Source organism: Colletotrichum costaricense (genome assembly GCF_030867565.1).
Source record: "Colletotrichum costaricense strain IMI 309622 chromosome Unknown Scaffold_30.1, whole genome shotgun sequence".
In the NCBI taxonomy this organism is placed as follows: domain Eukaryota; kingdom Fungi; phylum Ascomycota; class Sordariomycetes; order Glomerellales; family Glomerellaceae; genus Colletotrichum; species Colletotrichum costaricense.
The window spans coordinates 218638-239466 of NW_026848259.1; the positions used below are offsets into that span (position 1 = coordinate 218638).

The 20829-nt window shown below is 45.9% G+C and overlaps 1 protein-coding gene across 1 annotated transcript; it reads right to left on the reverse strand.

Annotated features, from left to right (window-relative positions):
* Nucleotides 1-9955: 9955 nt before the first annotated feature.
* Nucleotides 9956-12291, reverse strand: CCOS01_16430 (VID27 cytoplasmic protein; the record flags this gene model as incomplete). Its single annotated transcript, XM_060464566.1, has 7 exons — nt 9956-10610; nt 10882-11194; nt 11359-11404; nt 11477-11585; nt 11667-11922; nt 12067-12148; nt 12259-12291. The coding sequence occupies 7 exons, from the start codon at nt 12289-12291 to the stop codon at nt 9956-9958; spliced, it is 1494 nt and encodes a 497-aa protein (XP_060304882.1).
* Between the last annotated feature and the right edge of the window lie 8538 nt (nt 12292-20829).

Below are 20829 nucleotides of genomic sequence, written 5' to 3' on the forward strand. Positions count from 1 at the left end.
GTAGCTATCCCAGCTCTCCAAAAAGTCTTTTTTGTTGTTTGTTACGAAAAGAAAACCCTCATGTTGATTTGACTGACTCTCGCATATCTGATAGTGTGGGGATCGTATCTTGCATTTTGCACACATCTCAGTGAATTCTTCAGCAGTGAGTTGCGCCATGCCATTCTTGCCTCTGCTTCCGGGTAGTCGTCAATCACATTCAATTTACGTCTGCCTCCAAGACGTAAGCGTTCTGCTATACCCATTATAAAAGCTCGACGTGTTTCAGAAGGTGGAGAAACATTCGGGCCTTTGCCTTATCCAGAATGGGAGCTCGCTGTGTGCATTCGACGGAAGCCGAATCTGCGTTCTATTTCTCAACTCAGCTCCGATATGTTGCGGTTCTTTCTGTCATGTCTTTGAATCATGCTCCGGCCTCTCTTGAAGCAAGTCTAAGCATTAGAGTGTCCCTGAGCTTCAAAGACATCGGTTAAGATATACTCCGAGCCGATCGGCCTCACCTTGCCTGTGAATGCCGTGTACGATCTGTGCAAAGTTGCACAATAGAAGCCTTATTAGGGTGGTGACGTCCGTCAGCGCCTAAAAGTCGGGCATACAAAATGGCGCCCGGGATGCCCATTCTCTCTAGGTATGGTATCGTAGCAAGCCCTGAGACACTTTTCCACTCTAGTCAAGACTCCCAGTCTTATCTAGGACTGTCTGTTGTTATCGAATATAGGTTCAGTGCCCAGGGATCGCCAGAATCCATTCTCAATGCGGCGCTTGTCAATGTTCATTACCTCCGTGATCTCATGATAATTGTCTTCATCAACGACAAACCCACCGTCAACGCTTCAGCTTGCAGTGTAAGGCTTCTCCTCAGAATGATGTGGCAGCCTTGGCTGGTGGCTGGGAGATGCGGTGCGGGGTTTCTGGCATCGGAATCTAGGCGATATGGATGACCCATTTCCAAGATGTGGCCAATGCTATAGTCAATAAATGGTAAACCTTTGGGGCGTGTTCAATCCTCTCATTTGATGGGGTGCACAAGGTGGATGGAATCGGGATCTTATATGGGGCTGCCCGCTCCGAGCCTCCCGCCTTGTTCTGCAATGTGGCAAAGTGATCGCTCCTTCTGTAGCTGTTGCACCTGGTCGATCTAATGACTTTCGTGTTTCTACTCGTTCGTGTGTTTTTGTTGATGCTGCTATGGTCTTTCTTGCCGTCGCTGTTTCAGTGACGGCTGCTGTCGCGTACTTTGACATTTGCCTTTGTTTCCTTGGAGACTCTGTTGTATGCTGGCCAATCACCTCGGGCTTAACCAAGGCGCTTGTTGATTCAGTCAGTGACCTCGATCAGCATGAAATGAAAAGAATAGTCAACCCCTGTGGTTATTTTCTGACTCTTTGAAGTGACGTCATCTACTTTATATGTCATACGGCCAAAGATTTCTTATTTCAAAGTAAGGCATCTGAACAAATCCTGCCTCACAGAGCTGCAAACCAGCACCAAGCGATCTTCTTGAGGTCGCCAACGACTGTCTCTCTCACAGACACCCCAGCGTGGGCTGTGTAAACCGAACGTCTCAGCAGTACTCATACACAAGAACTTGTCGTTGACCTGCAATCACCGTCTCCCATTTTTACTCTTGTGTCTTCTGAGTAGAGATGAGAGGCAAGGAATCACAGGACGCGAGACTCATCTTCTTCCAAGCAAATTATCTAGATCAGTTGAAGACCCTCGGCCAACTTAGCATTATTCAAAAGGTGGATTCGGCCGTGCAGAAGCTTGAGGCGTCAGCAGTGGATTTCAATTCATTCATCCCTGGACCAGTGGAAATCTAAGGTTGTAGTAGAAAGCTAAGAAACCACAAAAACTGATAGACTTCCTTCGAGACGCCTGCCAACATAGACTGGTGATGAGATTCCATCCAAACGGAGGCAGGTATACGTTTCTTGATCACAGCCAGCCCCTTCTCAGTTACCAATTACGACCTACAAAATCAGTTCTGTGAGATCCCCAAGCAGGAGGCCATGTACTAAGAGCAAAAGCCAGCGTTATTTCTTCCTCTAAGCGTAAGAAGCTGGTCCTAGGCCTTGCCAATGTAGGGGTGTCGTCATCTGACAATAGTCAGGCCGAGAAGGGAAATGAGGACCAGGAGGATGCCCTTACGGCTGTGGTCCTACATGCTCCGACTTGGTAGTGAGTTGTAACAAAATAGCGGCTCCGGGGCTCCGACAAAACCAAGACCTCGATCGGCCTTCGAGGTTCTGACACCATCGGCCTGTTGGTATACGCATCAGCAGGGCAACTTTGCGGCCAGTGGGAAGTCCAATAATCGTATATTGACTGTGTGATGGGAATTTGGAAGGAGAAGCTTGCTGAGCAGAGTCCACGATTCCTTCGTTGGGTGTATGTAGGTGAAAGAGAACTCGGTAGGAACTTGACGTGGGGCCATCCCGCCATCCATATCCTCCTTTTCTCCTCAGAATTATTCCAACACAACCTCTGTCACTGCCTCGAGTAGATCGAAAGGGGTATATACTAAGAGTTTCACGATGAACATCTCTGATCGCGTACCCATCATTGGTGCCGGTGATCTCCTTCACGTGAATCTCAGCTTTAGAACAGATGTCGAGATACTAGCGAGCACCCGCCACTCGTTTCGCAGTCTGGCGGATGGTTTTACGTCATGCTCAAACCCCATCTTCGTCACCGACTGAACCATGGGTTTGACCACTGGTTATCGCGTACAGTCTAACATCCGCACGTTCTAGTCCGACTGCCCGTCATGAAGTTGAACTGCCTCATCAGCAGTTTCATACAACCAAAGATCGTAAATCATCTAGGATGAGCACTGCATGAACTGAGCAAAGACCCTGGATTGAAGTCAGCCTTCGATTCGCTGGATTGACCAGCATAGCTAGCATTGGACCTAGTTTACGCATCTTTGGTTATCGGCCGTTGGAGATTATCGTCAATAAGAGCGGAAATATCCTCTTTTCAATTACTCGAGTAGCGTTCTATCGATGGGTAACATCACTTCTCATAATGGCGGAATGGCTTCAACCATCCGTAACTTTACTGTCGCCATGTGACTTCGGTCATATCATTATACAGCGGTTGCGCTAAGAATCATATTCGCTCGGACCCGCCCTTAGTGCGAGACTCGTTCCTATCTTTACTCTTGCTGGGCAGCAGATCTTCAATTCAATGATTACATATCTCGATGCCTACCTTGTAATAGCACGACATGTGGCCAATGAGATGCTGTTTATTGTCTGATGTAAGGTTTCTCTTCACACAGTCGCGACTGCAGAGGTAGAGTGCTATCGATTAGCTAACGTCGGGTTACGGCGGGCTTGCTGATAGTATTATCTCATGACCAAGGAAATATCAGGCAATCAATAAAGCCGTCCACAGCGACGCTTCAAAGTTCGAGAATAAAAGAGCTGACTCGCGCGTTCGGGCAGTGGCCGTGGCCTATCCGATGCCATGTGGCCTGCGAAGGCTGAGATGATGAACTTCCAGCTTTGCTCTTGCGTTTCAAGTTGAAGCTAGCATGGTCAAGCTGTCACATACGACCATACCCATTGGAAAACTCGGGATCCCGTCCGCTCTCCCATAGATAAGCCAATGAGGGCCGGATTAGTAGTTGGGTCGGTGACGACCAGCGAATACCTGGTGTTGTATGTTTTTGGTTTTGCTCGGTTATCGTGACCCACACCTGACTAGTTTATTGTGAACTACTGCATGCATTTGTCCCTTTTTTCTTCTTCAGGGCATACTCCTCCCCTACCTACATCACGGTCTGAAATGGTAGCTGGGCAACAACAACTGACACGTAACAGCGCAATACATATAATTTAGATCCAGTTACTAAGCACCGTGCCCAGTGAACCATTAGTACTTGAAGTGTATGATGTAGTTACGATGAGTGGGCGATTGTAACCCAGGCCCTGATATATACGTAAGTACGTGACCGCTGGTAGGCAAGTGAGCTTGATCGCCTGTGGCGGGTGTAATAGTGAGGATGTAGGATTGAAAGTTCCTCATAAGAGCTCCAATTAGCTATGTACCTGGACTGTTGCCCCAATAGCCAAATAATACTGCTCAATGTGCCCTAATGTCATGTGCGTTTACGCAGTGATCATTCAATCGAATCGAATCTTGAACGTCCGAAGCTCACCATCACGGCCTTGAGGCCACGGATCTCTTCTAAGTTATACAGCACGCTCATGATGGGCGGTGTTGATTCCATAGAATGATCGAGTTGCAGGCGTCTGATCATGTGCTCAAACCCATGCGACCTAGTCTTGTTCTCGTTGCTAAAGGCTTATACAGCTAGCATGACAGTTCCGTCATGGCTCATGCCTTGGTCCGAGTCAGGCATGGACTTTTGTGACCACGGGAACTGAACCCGAAGGCGCAGTCGGGGAGGATGGCTTCGCGGACGATCCGAGAAAGGCTAGCAAGCAGACTGTACGTAATGATTGGCCAATGGACATCGCAGAAGATGACAGCAACAAGAAAACCCGTATCTCAATGCGTCTCTCGGAAAGACATGGCGCTATGAATGTTGACCAAAGAGATTGCTATACGTGTCCAAAGGCTTTACCATAAGCCTTTAGATGGAAATCATGCATAAATCACCTCATTGAGTTTACTGCTAACTTCTTGGCTGTGCGTTCTCGTGTTAGTGGAAGCCGAGGTTCATCAGTGTTCTCGACCGTTGCGAATATTTCATACGTGCCTGTTGTATGACTGTACTAATTCTGGCGATTATTAATACTGCTTGAAGAGATAGAGAGTGACAATCTACTGCTTGAAAGCTGGAAGTGTAATTGTACGAATCATGAGGTCGACCGCCGGAAGCTATCACGTTTCACAGCATGTCATTTTCTCACTTTTATCAACCTTTACATTGCGATAACTATGGTACATGTTGCCATGCTGCCACATAACAGAGCTTGTATCACATTCTTTCGTTACCTTATATTCGGCACTGGAGAGTTAGAGAAAGTACCACATACGAAAACCTAGAAGGCGGCAAGCGTTTTCAAGAGAAAGGCGTATAAACCACACCGAGACGGCCACTATTTAACTCAACATGTTCCAAAATGAAGGTCCAATATCAGCCTTGACAGCCTTGAGCTTCTTGTTGAGTAGCGATTCTGTAGTTCCGCACCCCGAGAGGGATTCAGTACCATCGGGGATGATGAGCGGCTGATTTGCTGGACTCTCCAGCATTTCGTGGGTTGATGATTTGGCATTGTGCACATGGAAAAGATATTGGTATGTCGGGTTATCCGAGCCCTCAAAATAGCTTATTATGTGTGAGCTGAAACTTGACGGCGCATCATCTTCAAACCCTTACTGCGTTGGAGGGATCAGTGGGACTGGGGAAGTGGCTGACACCAAACCTCGCAGTTTTTGTCCTTACAATTCTTGCAGGGAATCTTGACGCAGAAAATGTGAAGCGTGTCCGCCACCTCAACTTTCTTGGCGGACATCATGGGCTTTTGCGGCGTCTTATAAACGGGTTGTAGAGGAGGGAGAGGGCGCTGAGAATCGTTTAATTACTGATCAGGCTTTGGGTGGATAAACCGTTGATTGACTTGCTGGATCAGTCCGTAAGAAAGGCATCCTTATCTGTGGTTCGAAAGTCCTTGTCAGCTACCTCGATCTTCACGAGGATGGGGAACATAGACATACAAGAGTTCTATAGGCTCTGTTGCCAGTAGTTCTAGTATTACTGCTTAGTGCGGATATGCGATAGCATATGCGTTGATGGAAAACCTGATAATCACTGTCGGACTTACCTAGCTCTATCAGTAGTCACCATCGAGCAAAATCCAACCAGATGAAGAGAAACAAAAATAGGGCAAGTTCACGGTGATTGCGCTAACTCTTTCGTGATGATACTTTCTTGCCATTTCAACGGATATCTTGTATGGCGCTAGAATCATTCTATGTCATCTAAGTGTTTGCGCAGTTAGTCGCGAGACGTCAAGGCCGTGCGAGAAAACATGCAGCACCAGCACTAACAAAGGAATATCTCAGGGGCACCATGGAAGGGTCTGGAATACATGCTCAGATCAGAGTCGATCAACTGAGAGAGAGGAAGTGGCGATTACTTCCCACAATTACTGAGAGCCGTTTCTCATTTGCGTGAGACCTTTGATGAACGAGGCATGACCACACCTCCCTGCATGTCGAGATGTAAGTAAACGTCTGCGAAGCAGTTGCGTCTAACTTTACATCAGAGTTCGTTGCAGATCCTTAAATCTCACAACAGCTTCATTATCAATCTTGGCGTTCATATGCTTTCTGACTCACACTTGTGTTCGCTTATTATCATAGCCAGCATTCACTAAACATGGCACAGTTCCAATATGAAGAACTGACAACACAGTGCCCAGTATCTTCACGGTATCATTTCTCAAGTAGAGAAGTCTTGTATCATTGTCAATCTTTCTGGTCTGTAAACCTATGCGACATTTGAGTTAAAATTGGTAATCAACACTATCAACAACGTCATCTTTCAGCTATTGCTTAACAACAGACCACTCTATAACACTGGAGGGAGTCCTCTCAGACTAGGCTCATTAATAGTTTGGTACCGAGGGGTAGAGATTATTTACCTAGACAAGAGAGGATCAAGCACGATAACACAGACATCTCATCACAACATTGCAGGACGGTAATCGAATCAACTCCCTATCTATAATAGACTGACTTCACAAGTGACTTCCAACGTCACTTTGATTTGTCACAGCTTAGCCTGACCCATGAGACTATCGTAGCCGCAATTGTGAATATGAATAGAACAACGAGCGTGAGAGCAAGGAAGACGTAAACGTTACTTACTGTCTGCGTAAGATCACGACCATCAACGAGATCTAGTCACATCCTCAATCATTTCCGTGGCGGGGAGAAATGCGCATCACAGCCAGCTCTAGAAATGTGGAGGATGGCAAGAGTTCAGGCAATTCACTTCGAATCCGTCATCAGAGAAAGCACTTCTTGCTCCCAGAATCATCAAGGAATATAGATCTTCGCGATCAACCACCAACGGAATACCGACCAAGCGCCTTGGACCATAGAGGCCAGAGGACAGAAAGATGAGAATTAGACAAATTGTATGGAAAGCCCTGATGTCCTAGCAATCCCCATCCCAAGACTGAGGTGTAAACAAGTCTGGAATGAATTTATTTCAGTAAAGTGTGAGAGAGAAGAAGAAAATCTCATGAGAAAGGAGAGGTATCATAGAACATTAGTTGTTCGACATTGCCCGACTCAAACCTTCCAAGAAAACATCCTGCTTGCTGCTGACCTTGGCCTTATGTGCTTTGTAGAATCACGAACATGCCTAGGTAATCACAATCACCTGCTGGACTAGAACATCGGCATGTGTTCATGATAAGTCAAGGTGACAAAGTGTTGCTGTTGGATACTGTAAGACGCGTTGGACCAGGAGTTTGGGTGTTCTTTCGCTTGGTGAGGATTTACAGAGAGAGACATATACTTGCAATAAAACGTGAGTGATAGTAGCGACAGGGAGGATTTCTATTGGCAATTCAATGAACCGTTTGTGTACTACTTGATACGTCGATCATAACGGGACAGCCGATCTTACAGAAGCCGTCATGCTCGATCGGAGAAACGGGGTCTAGTCCAATCGTTACCAAGGCGCAATTGCCGGATGGCTGCGTGCGAGCATGTACGACGACTGGCTGAGCAGATAAGAGACAATAGAGGCGCATTGAAACGCAGAAATGAAGAGTGTTGACATGCTAAGATGAATCAGTGCACAAGAATAGCCCGACTGGATTCTAGTAAGAAAGATTGCCGAAAGCACGCGTTCTTCATCAAGCCATAGAAGCATCTTGCACAACTTCCACGCGTGAGGGCGCGCCTACTTACGTATTGATCGACATGAGTCATCCTAAAACATGTTCAATGTCAATCAGCATCATATTGGAGGTATGACTATATGCCAAGATGGCCAGAATGATTGATGAGGTCACCGAGGGGTCCTTGGTAGACCATGAAGGTGGGAGTGGCTCAAGGCACATGCGTTTTTGTCATTATCTTCTTCTTGGTCTTCTCGTTATCGCTCTTCACTTCTCAATTCCATGGTCGAGATGAGGATCATGGCGCGCATGGTCTTAGTCTCACACAACTCTTCATGTATATTCTATCGGACGGGCAAGACCTGCGCTCCTGCGTCTACACGTTCGCACCATCTCGTACAGGGTCTTAGCTGTTTTCAAGTAGCTACAAGAGAAGTGGCCCTCTTGAAAAAATCTGTCGAAGGCCACATTGTAGTCCATGCAATCTCTCCCGCCTTCGAAACAAGACGACGCCGTGCCTTGTTCGCAAGCGATCGTTCAGAACGACCCTCCTTCAGTTCAAATAATTTTACATAAGAGAGTGCTCGGGTCGCGGTGCACAGACTCCGGCTACGGATATGCAAATGGCCAAACGTGCCAGAGAGTTCTCGACTCGGTTGGGGCCTGATACAGGTCTCTTTTGGTATACACGTCAGCAGGGCAAGTCCTTTCGGCCGGCACGAAGTGCAATAATCGCATTGAACTGCAAATGTGGCATGGAGGAAGGAAGTCGGTGGGCAGATCCCACGGTTTCGCCATTGGGTGCAAGTGGGTATGAAAGTGCTGTTTGCAATGGATCGACCACCTTCCGAACCCCCTTTTCTGCCGTCAATATTTCAACAGTCTTATCGCGTCCGCCTCGGTTAGTATGCTTCCACATCAAGCATCTTGACGCGATTGATCACAGCGTATGACTGACTTTTGTTCGTTGGGGTTGGACCTCAACCATGCCGGTATATGAACATGGGCGCGCGACCTTGCGTGGGCAAATCGTGACCAACATCGCCAGTTACAGATGGATCAACTAATGGCCTCTGCCAGGTCCAAGTTCATATCAAGGTCTTTGAAAGCGTACGCAGCGTTGGATTCGTAGCCGCGTTGTCGCCACTAACAAGTGCAGACGAGAGCTAACACAAAATCGGCTGGCATTGGGACAATCCATTCGCTGACGGATCAGTCCTTGTTCAGTCAGGTCCTGAACCCTGTTCCGACACGTGCAAGATGATTATTGTCAAGCCTTGCATTGCATTGAGCCATCCACGTTGTTAAATTGTGTGCTCTCTCGACCAGTTGAAACTCGAGGATAGCGACACCCGTCTCGGCCTCAATGGAGAGCCCACGCCCCGCACTGATGGGGATGACGAAGGGTTGTGATGAGGGGATGGCGAGGGTCCTGTGCATCGAGGTCGGGACTATGTGGAGCAGTGATGACTTCACACTCATAATCAACCAAATCAACCCGGCTAGAAGCTATTCGCGCCTGGTCAATGCAACGAGAATTTGCAATTATCAGTCCGCCACGAACTACTAATGACGAGCAGCTGAAGCCTGTCAAGGACTGGCAATCAGGCTTATGCCGGGAGCTTCCACAGATGAGCAGCTCAAACGCATTGCGGATTCCCAATTGTGGTAATCGCGACCTTGAAAGACGGGCAGTTGGAGCAGGGAAAATCGCAGTGCACCTCACTTGCTGCCATGAGCCAAAAGTCAGGACTTGCTTCGACCCCAACGATCTTGCCGCTCAACCCATTTCCAAGCGGGAAACAATCAAAGGTGAACTACGCGCTTCCCTCTGTGTTGGGTTCAATTCTTGGCTCGGATACTCAACGGATTTGTGAACTGCCCATCTTAGAGAAGGCGACGTCGTGGGAGGGATCATACGTGAAGGAGTTACGGGCGCTCAGTATTCAGAAAGCAAGATGAAGTCTCATAATTGGACCTTCCCATAAGACACCAAGACCACCGGATGGGGAGATAAATGTCAATCATCCCGCACTACGTCTCTATTTCTACAACTGCCGCTGTCCCTGTTATTTCGTCCCCAGTTCACTTCTTGTGTATTCCTTCAAGAATAAACCTACTCACAATGCCTTGAAGAAGATTAATGATGAGAATAATATGGGGCGTGTCGGAAGTTTGTAGCTGTTTGTCTCTTGCTTTCGGTTGCGTGCGTACTTTTCGTTGTAGGGGAGCGTGCCTCTTTGATGCCCGACACTAGCCACACCAAATGTAGGAATCGTGGGCCCTGTCCACTTCCTTCTCCTTCCACTCCCGTACGAAACAATAGAAACCACTTTCATTGACCCTTCGTGCCGACCGAAGGGTTCCCCTGCTGACGTGCGGACCAACAAAAAGAAAACAGTTGCGGGAGAAATGGGCTGCTCGTCTTGGAACTCGAACTGCTTGAGGTCGACTTCTGATACATTTGTATGCGGCTTGCGGTACTTGCGCTCGTATTGGCACTCTTTGGCAATACGAGCGCAAGTACCGCAACTTGACCAGGAGATACAGTCAAGCTCTTTGAGATCTTCGGTGTCCTGGGAGCTTCCAGCAACCATGACCGTTTGGGCGGCCTTGGTGGCGGTCTCGCAAGCGACCTTGAACATGAGATCCCGGATGGGACTTGCGGGAGGAATAGGCTGCTCACGAGCCAGCTTGAGGGACGCCCCGTCATGAAGCGCTACCCAAGTATCGCTTCCAACCTTCTCGCATGACATATCGGCGTCCGTCCTCTCCCTTGGATATCACAAACTTCTCCCATCGCGATGAACAATAAGATAAAAGAATAAACAATAAAACCAAACAATAAAACCAAACAATAAAACAAACAATAAAACAAACAAACGATGAAAAAAACAAACAAACAATAAACAAACAAACTTCTCCCATCTGGCATCGTGTCCGGCGCCAATCAACACCAGATTGTCCTCCGTGATCCATCCGATCATTGGAGACTCCTCATGTGAAGCTTCTGTTCAGATCTTGACTGAGGCTGTTGTGATTGTACATTCCATTGAAATGCATTGCATTCATAATCATGTCTTTCTGCGGTCTCGTCGTTCGCTCGTCCCGGAATTCGAACCACTTGAGGTCAACTCCAGATGAAGTTGTGTGCGGCTTGCGGTATTTGCGCTCGTATTGGCACTCCTTGGCGACACGCTCGAATTGCGCAACTTGGCCAGGAGACATAACGTAGCCGCCAAAGTATCGTCTCCGGAGCAGGAGTCGAGGGAAGGCATTAAAGACCTGATCGGCGATCTTGTCGGGATGACCCTCACCGACAGACTCGAGTTGTCTTGGCAGTGATCTGAACTTCTTGCCTCACAACCCGTTCCCATGAAGCACGAAGTGGTGCTACTCCTTCGCTTTGAAGAAGGTAATCCGCCGGTGCAGACGCGTGCTGTTGGATTCTGGTCAGTCGTCAGAAGAGATGGATCTGGAAGACGGTTTGGACCCGCGCAGATGGACCCTTCCACCTACTTACTTCCACTGAGAAATCGCAGGCTCTGCCTAAGAACTTCCTCCTCCCACTACGCACAGTAGACCCATAAGAACTTTTGATCTCGTCGCGAACGAAAGGTCTGCCCTGTTGACGTGTATACCAACCTAATCCGTCGGTGCAGACGGTGCATTTGCTCGGGGTTCATGCTGGCTAAGAAGGGATTCTCAACATGACCATCTGAAGGATTCAATTCGACGGCAACCCAAGGACTGTTTCAGAAGTTAGCATGTGTGCTCATACCATGGCTTGATCTCTTCGCTTTGACCTACTTTTCTCGCATATTGATGGACTAAAGGGTGGCCCCTTCAATGGGTTGCTGAATGAGCTGAGGCTCCTGGGTTGTGACGGGGAATCGGATGTTGAGTGTGACGAGGCTGAGTGATGCGTAGTCATTATCGAAATCATCATTGTCCTTTGAGCTTTCAGCGTCGACGATGCCGTAGCTTGATCTCTTCGCCTTGGCCTGTTTCGCCAGAATCTTCTTGGCTTGAGGCAGGGACAGTCTTATCTGGGTAAGAGCTATGGCTTCTCTGCTGTCGCGGGGTACTGTGTATCGTGTGCGACGAGTATGAATGTTGCTGCGGGACAGGACAGGGCCCAGGACGGCGTCCTGTTCAGATTACTCTGTGCTTCGATGATTCTCGTTTTGGAGGTGGGAGATGTTGGTGGGCTCGCGGGAGGTATGGGTACATCTCAGCGTTGTCACCCTGATATTCTGCGTGGCATACTCCGCTCCAAGAGAGGTGTCAAAGAGGTATTGGTGCTGGAAGTGCTGGATTCTGGGCAGCGGTTAGAAAAGGTCTGGTGGTTCTGGCAGGTGGTTTGGGCCATACAAACAGCCCTTGCACCTTCAGCCGCAGCAATGAACACTACTGTACTGACCCTTTGTGCCAACCGTACGGTTGCCCTGCTCATGTGCAAAGTGAAGAGATTCAGTATGGTGACGTGATGAATGCTGTGGATGTCGAAGGGCTGGCCAGAGAGAGATGTGGTTGTTGGTGGATGGATTGAGGGATCTACATCTAAGAAAACTAGAAAAGAGAACGAAAAGTGTATGGACTTGGTGAAGGAAACAATGACCAAGAGACCTTGCCTTTCCTACCTATCTCAGGAATAGACCTGATTGAGACATTAGGTAGGTATGACTGCAAGAAAGCGGGAGAAAGGTACCCGGGATGTTGTGTTGGGCTGGATGACGGTGACTCCACTTGCACCTGCTTCCTAATGCGTGTAAGGTAGGTACCTTGCGACCGATTTTTGGTTGAGGAAACCATGGAAGGTAGCTGCGGTTTACTCCTCGGAAGGCACAACTTCCCACACAGGAACGGGTGGCATTGTGTGAACGGTAGTCCCTTCACTGGCGCCTGCCACCTCAGAATACTTTGATTGCAAGAAAGTGGAAGGAATGGAAGGTACCCGATCCGCGCACCGGGCTGTCACCTGCCACCTATCTACCTTACCTCGCGATCGATCTTGAGGAAACCACCTTCCTTGAGCTGCAGTTTGACAGGTACTCGAAAGACGCACCTTTCTATGCGCAGGAGGAATGAGTGGCTTCGTGCGTGAGTCCCTTGAATGGAACCTGCCACCTCAAAACTGTCCATTCTTAGGGTGGGGGAGTTCAGCTTTCTGTCGGGAAATTTGGTATCGTCGGAGTGATTAGAGCATTTATAGAAATTTGTTGATACGTGTTTCTTCCTTCCTACTACGTCTTTCTCTGGCCTCTCGCTGGTTGCTTGTGAGTAATTGCTTGTCTTCTCTTGCGTCCGGCTGCGTGCGGAACTTTGTTGTTGCGGTCTGTGGAAAGGGACTGGTGGCTCTTGAGTGAATTCACCTTCCTGCACTTTCTGGCCACTCGACTCGACTAGCACCTGCTCTGGAATGCCGTGATCAAGAGGGGAGAAGTTTTCTTGGAACCTAGCGTTGAAATTGTTCATCGCTCTTGGGCTTGGGTGACGGAAAATTAGATGCTTCCTCTGAGTTCTGGGCCAGAGGAAACCTGCGAATGTATGGGTACGGACGAATGAATAGAATGCAACTGCGGGAATGGGGAGTTGGCAAGGCGAGCAGCAGGGCGCTGGGAACTCACATTGGAACCACATCTCTTGGCCGATTCGTTGTGAACTAGACCCACCGCGTATCAGGGATGTGACTTGGTGGGCAGGATGATCAGCAAGTATGGATAGGCGAAAATCATCATTCATGATCAGACAGTCTTGACGCAAGACATGATCTAGTAGCTATGGTATCCCAGACGGTCTTCTTCGAGATCTGAGGACGATATAGCAACTCGACAGAAGTGCTACCCAAGCAATTCATTGTCTATATAGGCTCTAGGTCAACTGTGACAGCGAGGAAAATTGAATCGGAAACATCATGTGCATTACTTCCGTCATTTGGGGTGAATAGAACGAATGGTGGTCGCGGTTGACTAACAGTGGAGTGAGTCTTCGTCCATCTTTAGCTCTGAACGGCGAGTGCCTTACCCACTGAGGCTCGGCCCGGGGCAAAGAGAGAGCTATGTCGGTCCGGATTGTGAAGGGGTGGAGAACTGGTACCAGAGTCGAACAAGCTTCCAGGGAAACGCGGGAAATGGAAAACACCAATGACAAAAAAGTGAAAGGAAAAGACACATTGGTACACACGCTAGCAGAGTAACCGTGCGTTTGGCATGAAGGGTCAATAAAATGGTGTTCATTGCTGCGAACGGAGTACCTTATGCAGTTGGAAGGAGGAAGTGGGCGAGCCACTCCTCCAGAGGCACCAAGTACGTGTAGCTGACCTGACGTTCCCGGCTCCCTGCTGACCTGATATGTGGGTGGGGCGTGGCCTGATTAGAGATGGTATACAAATGTGGAAGGTGAGGTAGGTGGAAGGGCCGTTTTTGTGGGCCTGACCGCCTTCCAGTTCCACCAGACCTTTTCTGCCAAACTGCTCAGAATCTAAAAGAGACAGGAAAAAGAAAGAGAAAACGAAAAAACCTTGGATTTACGGAGGTGCGTCCTAATAGTCATGGCAATTGCTACCAAGCCCTCGACCCATAATTATTATTTATTTTAACTAACTAAAGGCTACGGATTATTCCTTCTTACTTTACTTACTTTCCCCCCCTACTACTACTTATAATAACTACTTTAACTTATATACCGCTTTTTTTATAATTATTATAAGGCTTATAAGGGTATTAAAACTATTAAAACTACTATATTATTACTTATACTACCCTTTTTTTTTATTTTAATATAAATCCTAAAATATTTATAAAAAAAAAGCTAAATCTAAGTATTAGGATAATAATTCTTATTTTATAAAGTCGCTTAGTTAAATAAATTACTAAATAAATATCTTAAGCTCTAAAAATTCTATTTTAAACTATTTATAACGTTTTTATTTATATAAAATAAGTTAAATTTAACTTAGCTTTTTTTATTTTTTTTATTTTAGCCTAATTATTATAAAAATACCTCTCGAAATAACTACCTAACTAAATAAATTAAAAAAGTTAATAATACTATTATTGATAAAGTTTACTATAACTACCATAAGTATAAAAAGAACTATATTAATATTATTAAAGACTTATTAAGGGACGAGGGCGTTAATATTTTTATTACGACTATTTAATAAATCTTTTAATATTATAACTTTTATAAAACTAAACTAACCTATAAGTTAAGCTTAATAAAAAAAATATAATAAGAGCGACTTAAGTAATACCTCGATTATTAATATTAAACCCTTAATAATTAAAAACGGGTTATATAATTAAATAAAATAGTAGTTATTTTTAATTATTATTATAGTAACTATAAGCTTTAGTATCGTATTAACGAGGCCTATATTAAATAATATATATAAAAAAGGTAAAAGGGTTATTCTAAATTTATATTTTAAAAGTATTTTATATATAATAAAAAAGGGCCCTATTGTTATTAAATTTTTAAAACTATTATTAAAAAAAAGGCTACCGATATAAATATTACTAAGCTTAATATAAACCTTAAGCCTATTTAACGTTAATAATAAGAGCTTAAGAATAATATAAAGTAAATAAGCTTATAAAACTTACTAAGCTATAAGTCCTAATTTAATTAAAATACGAAATTAAGTAAGTTAATATAGAATAATAAAAATAACATTAACTAATATAAATATTATAAAAGAATCTTATTACCTAAATTATTCTTTTAAGTTAAAGGATTACTTAGTAATCTAATTATATAAAAAAATAAGGTACTTATTTATAATTATTATTTTATTTATTATATATATAACCTATTTAAAATTATGAAGCTTTTTTAGTTAAGTAATTCGCCCGATTTTAATCCTATTAAACCTTATTAACTATAAATAAAAAAATAAATTATTAAAAAAGGGGTACCTAGGTCCTAAATAAAAATAATACGTCGTTAATAAAAGTACTAAAAAATATTATTATTAAAATAGATTTAGAAATAAATAAAAAGGATATTTTATTATATTTAATAAGTTATTATTTTAAAAGGTAGTAATAAATATAAAAAGGGTCGTTAGGCTAGAAAATACTATTATATAACCCTAAATAACTACCAATTAACTTTAATTAACGCTTTTTTATTATAAAATTAACGATAATTATAGTAGGTAGTAGTGGCCTAATTTTATTATTTATATATACCCTAGCTAGCCCCTTGTCGACTCTCCTGCCTGTGGTAGGGGTTGGGCTTGGCAGTAATTGCCATGATTATTAGGACGTACCTCCGTAATGAACGCCTAAACTCGGCCCGCCACAGCCGTCCTTAGCCACTACCCGCCACGCTTACATAATGCAAGCGCATTCCTATCGCACTAGTTGCAATTTTACAGCAACCCCAATCGCTCAGCTTCAACGACTGGGAAATGCTTAACAGACTGACTGGGGTGTGGGAGTTTACTATCTGACGTAGGTCACGAGATTTTGGAATACTAGCAATGAGATAGAAACATGTAAGAGTGCCGGGTGGTGAGTGAGGGTGTGTATGGTAAGGGCAGTTCTAAGACGACTGTGGCTGGAGCAGTGGGAAAGCTCCAGCACCCCAACGTCGAGATGCGATTTAATGCTCTCACCAACGGCAGAATATGCTGTCTCCCCCCTTGGGGAAGCCAAATTGCGGCATTATTCTCTCTCCCGCTTGTGTCACATCGTTAGTGCGTCTTCATGGCCAGCCGCAGATTGCTTTGATCATGTCCATGACGTAACTGCGGCTTCTGGTACTTGCACCACCGACAGCACCGCCGAGCCGCACCAACCCACCGCTCCTCGCCTACAACACCGTCCCAGTGTAACTCACCTCTGTCTATTCTTCAAATGCCTCTCCTAGCTATCTCTTGTCCGTAAGCTGGACGATATTGCGCAAGGAAAGTACCATCACCAGGAAGACTCCGATCTTTGCACTTGTCGATTGGGCTATGAAGGGAATGATTGAGTAGGTAGGAAGCTTGAACCAATCATCTTCTAGGCAGGTTATCCTGAAAAGCCGGTCCGGGAAGGCCGCTGACGTGCTGGTGAAAGGAACGAAATTGACAGAATCTCCATGATCCTCCCCTCAACACAAGCCGAACCCGCGGTTTGTTGAACCGTTTGTTGCCTCACACCTTGTCATTCAGGAGCCAATGTTCGAGCTGCAGTGCACGCAAACACGCGATTCACTAGAGCTTGAAAGCTGAAGTATCTACCCAGCAGAACCTGGTCTGTTCCTTTCGCACATGTCACGACAGTCAACACAAATCTATCTGCCAGCGAGGGTGGATACCCAGGCCCATAGTGCCTGTATTTCCCCTCCGCCACGCCGCCATCTTTTCTCACCAGATCGACACCGTCGTCAAGTCCCGGACAGTGCTCCGAGAAGCCCACGCAGCCTCCTGGTCAAAGAACCATCGCCTACTTCGCCAAGCTCCGTTACAGGAACACTGGTACGACCTTAGTGGGCGTGAGATACCTATTGTGTCGTGAGGAGATGGTTTTCGTAGGAGAAGATCACAGGGGCTCGGCGCTGGAGCGCAAACAAAACCTCTTGAGCTGTTGCCTTGGAGGTTAAAGACAAGAGAACAGGGTTTGTGTTGTCCTTCGTCAAGACACGACCTACGAGTCGCTGTAGTCTGTTGTCTTCGGAGGAGGAGAGCGTTAGATCACTCAGGCAGAAGGCTGAAAAGGATTGGGTAGGGGGGTTAGGCAGGTGGGCGGTTTAGGCCCGTGTAGACGGACCCTTCCACTCACCTACATCCATAGAGTGATCGTGGGTTCTGCTTACCAACTTCCTCCCTCACCTACGAGAAATGGGCTGATACAGAGCCGTTGACTTTGCCGCGACCGAAAGGCCTGCCCTGCTGAAATATATTCTATTAGAGGTTGAGGGAAAAGCATGCTCGAGAACAAAGAATGTGCTCAAGTACTCGAGTAAGTGACCAAGATGACTACTAGATGCAGAGCGCTGCTACCAATGCCGCTACTTGTTACAAGGTTTTTCTGGTTACTGCGCCAGCCTTATCGAGCTGGCTTCGCTGACATCTGGCACTTCGAACGGTCAGCGATGGACTGAGGTTCCCATCGGAAAACACTGTAACCTCGAAAGGTGACTTGAGACCGAGCCTGAGCTTGCTTTCCTTTCTTCTCACGCTGACTTTGCTTGGAGTTTGATCTGTCCTTGAGACGAATGTAAGCCTCCAAATGGCGGGTGATCTTTGCACAAATGCACAGAAGTTATTTTTGCTTCTTCGTCAGCAGCGGGATCGACACCAGAACACTTGAAAGCTAGATGAACGAATTTATAACGTAAAATTGTGGATGAGGAGCAGCAATAGGCCTGGTACTGAAGGTAGAGGAAACTCGACTTCCAGCTTCGAGCTTGGGAAACTTCGCAGGAATGGTTCTACAGAACAGCCCCAACTCTTGCTCAGGTATCTATATAAAGTGTCAAGCAGGCAAAAGATCTTGGCTGTCTGAACTCGCGTTGGCTAGTCATGTAGCCAAAAGCTTCAAGTCATCAAAATTCTCTTTGTCCCTGTTCCCCTCATATTTAATGACATGCGAAATGGCATCCCGGCCCTGGTAAATGACAGACCTTTTGAGACATGAGCAAGTAACTCCATTAGGTTTGTTATCCAACTCATATATCTTGCGGTTGACGCTTTCAAGTGATGAAACTAGCCAGGCTCGTTTGCACCCCACTAGAACCCACCAGAGTCTGGATACTACATACGCTAGGGTTTGATTTCATGATACGCAGATTCTGTGGTTATTGTCCACAGGCTGGGTCATCTCAAAGACACCTTTTTCCTTTCCAGACAGGTCCCTGTCGCTATACGTAACTATACCCATGGTGACCGCAGCGCTAGGGATGTCAGATTATTTCAAAACTTGCGCGTTGCTTGTCATTTTCCGCTTTTGGTTTAAATGTCCTTTTTCAACAATGATATTGGAAATTGAGGAACAACTAACAACAAGGGGAGTCACCAACAAACAAAGTGACCCCTGATAGAACTAAGGATCATCGAAGAAACTTGCAGGACAGAAAAGCGACACCATGAGGGGCAATTAGAAACACAGGGAGCTTTATCTGATCACGTATCTATTTATTCAGCGATTCCGCGAGTGACGACGATTAATACTCTACATTGAGTCAGAAAATGAGTCATATAGAGTCACAGAACGGATAATGATTTTACCGTGCATGGCGTATTCAAGTTACTCATCATAAGAGTAACTTCTACACTGTCATTGTATGGTTATGTCTAGGAAAGGAGCAGATAGTAGATCTTCCAGAACCAGATATTTTCAGCGGCAGGTAAACGGCGTCCAAGGCGTAGCCCAGTCATAGGAGTAGCTTGGCACTTGCAGAGGAAGAGCTTCTGGTGGCTATGACGAACGCAGTAGCGACGAACCCGCTATGGTGGTTGACGCCGTAATACCCTGGGCTACCAGGGGAGATGCGTATCTCAACTCCCATGGCGATGCTGATACTTGCACTTCATCAAGCCGAGTACCTCAATTGCGTTTCATAAATACATACATAAGCATGAGCATCGAATCACACTCTCACATCTAAACTCTCGTATACAGATTCCCTAGCTAGGTCCAAATTTGAATCGTGATATCTCTGTGAACGATACTCAACTCTGGGGACCTTTGGCATTAGCGGTTATGGCCACCCATGTCTAATTAAACTTTGCGGAGAAAAGTTATTAAATTTCTCATAAAAGACGGGAGGAGATGCTTGGGCAAAATTGCTGGGTACTCGCAGTTACTCAATCTTAATCTCGGCAAAGATTATAGCCAAAGAAGTATACCGCAGTATTCAATCCGCGCTTGCCTTGTTCACACGATGCTCCATCCAGGCTAATCAGGTTTCATCTACTAGCTCAGGGATGTAGTACAAATCCACAATTACACAGCTATAGGCTGTCGCATGATGAAGAGCATGCAAACCGATCTCTAAAAGCGGTGTATATTCAGTGGAACTAACGAGTCGTGCCAGTTTACCTATCTCCATTGTTGTGACATCCACAGAGTTTCGCACGAGATGATCGATGATCAAGTTGTGTACCAGCTGAAGCGTTTGATCAGCGGTGTATGGAGGGAAATCCAAGTTTGCTGGTACCAAGAGACTCTTATGGGGGATATAACAGACCAACAGTCCAAGGAATGCCGACGCAGCGCAGAGGCTACTAAAACCGTCACAATCATGGTCTCTGGAAGCCAGGTTTGTCAACCCTATATTCTCACACTCGTCAACAGAGACTTACTCAGGGTAGCAGGGTACAGAGAATTCATAGCCCTGCTCAAAGTTGTAGTTCTTTGTCGGGTTATCAACACAAGCCGCAGTGAGATTGAAAAGAATTTTCAGCTGTCTGACGGCGTCATGAGAGTGCTTCAGAGAATTGTTAAGGAACAAGTGATATCATTCAATAACTTCCCTGATATTTCATGCATGTAGTCAACAATTGAGAACTTCACATATATTATTACTGGCCATAAGTGTCAATTATCGATATATGACACCTCTCATGGCTAGCTGCCAGCCTCTTTGGTTCTTGGCGGCCTACCATATCCCACGCATCTCAAAAGGGTCGCGTCCGCCATTATTTATTTGAATTGGTTCTTTTATGTTCCTTTCTCTCTTCTGCTTGCCTCGACTGATGACTTGAAGCTGAGAAAATCAAGTTTTCTAGTGTCATACTGGGCGCTATGATCTGGAAATCACGATCGCTCCGATCAAATGCTATAAGCAGTAACTTGAACCTTGTCATACCAGAACATTAGTCATGCCAGAATTGATAGTCACGTCGTCTATAGCGGTCATACTAAAATAGCTGCATTCATGCCAGACTGCGTACGTCCAAACAGCACGAGAGGTGTGAACCGGGTATGTGATCTTCTGTGCAAGGTAACGCAAGTGTATAAACAGGCCGAAATTTAAGTACTGTTCAGCCCATTGA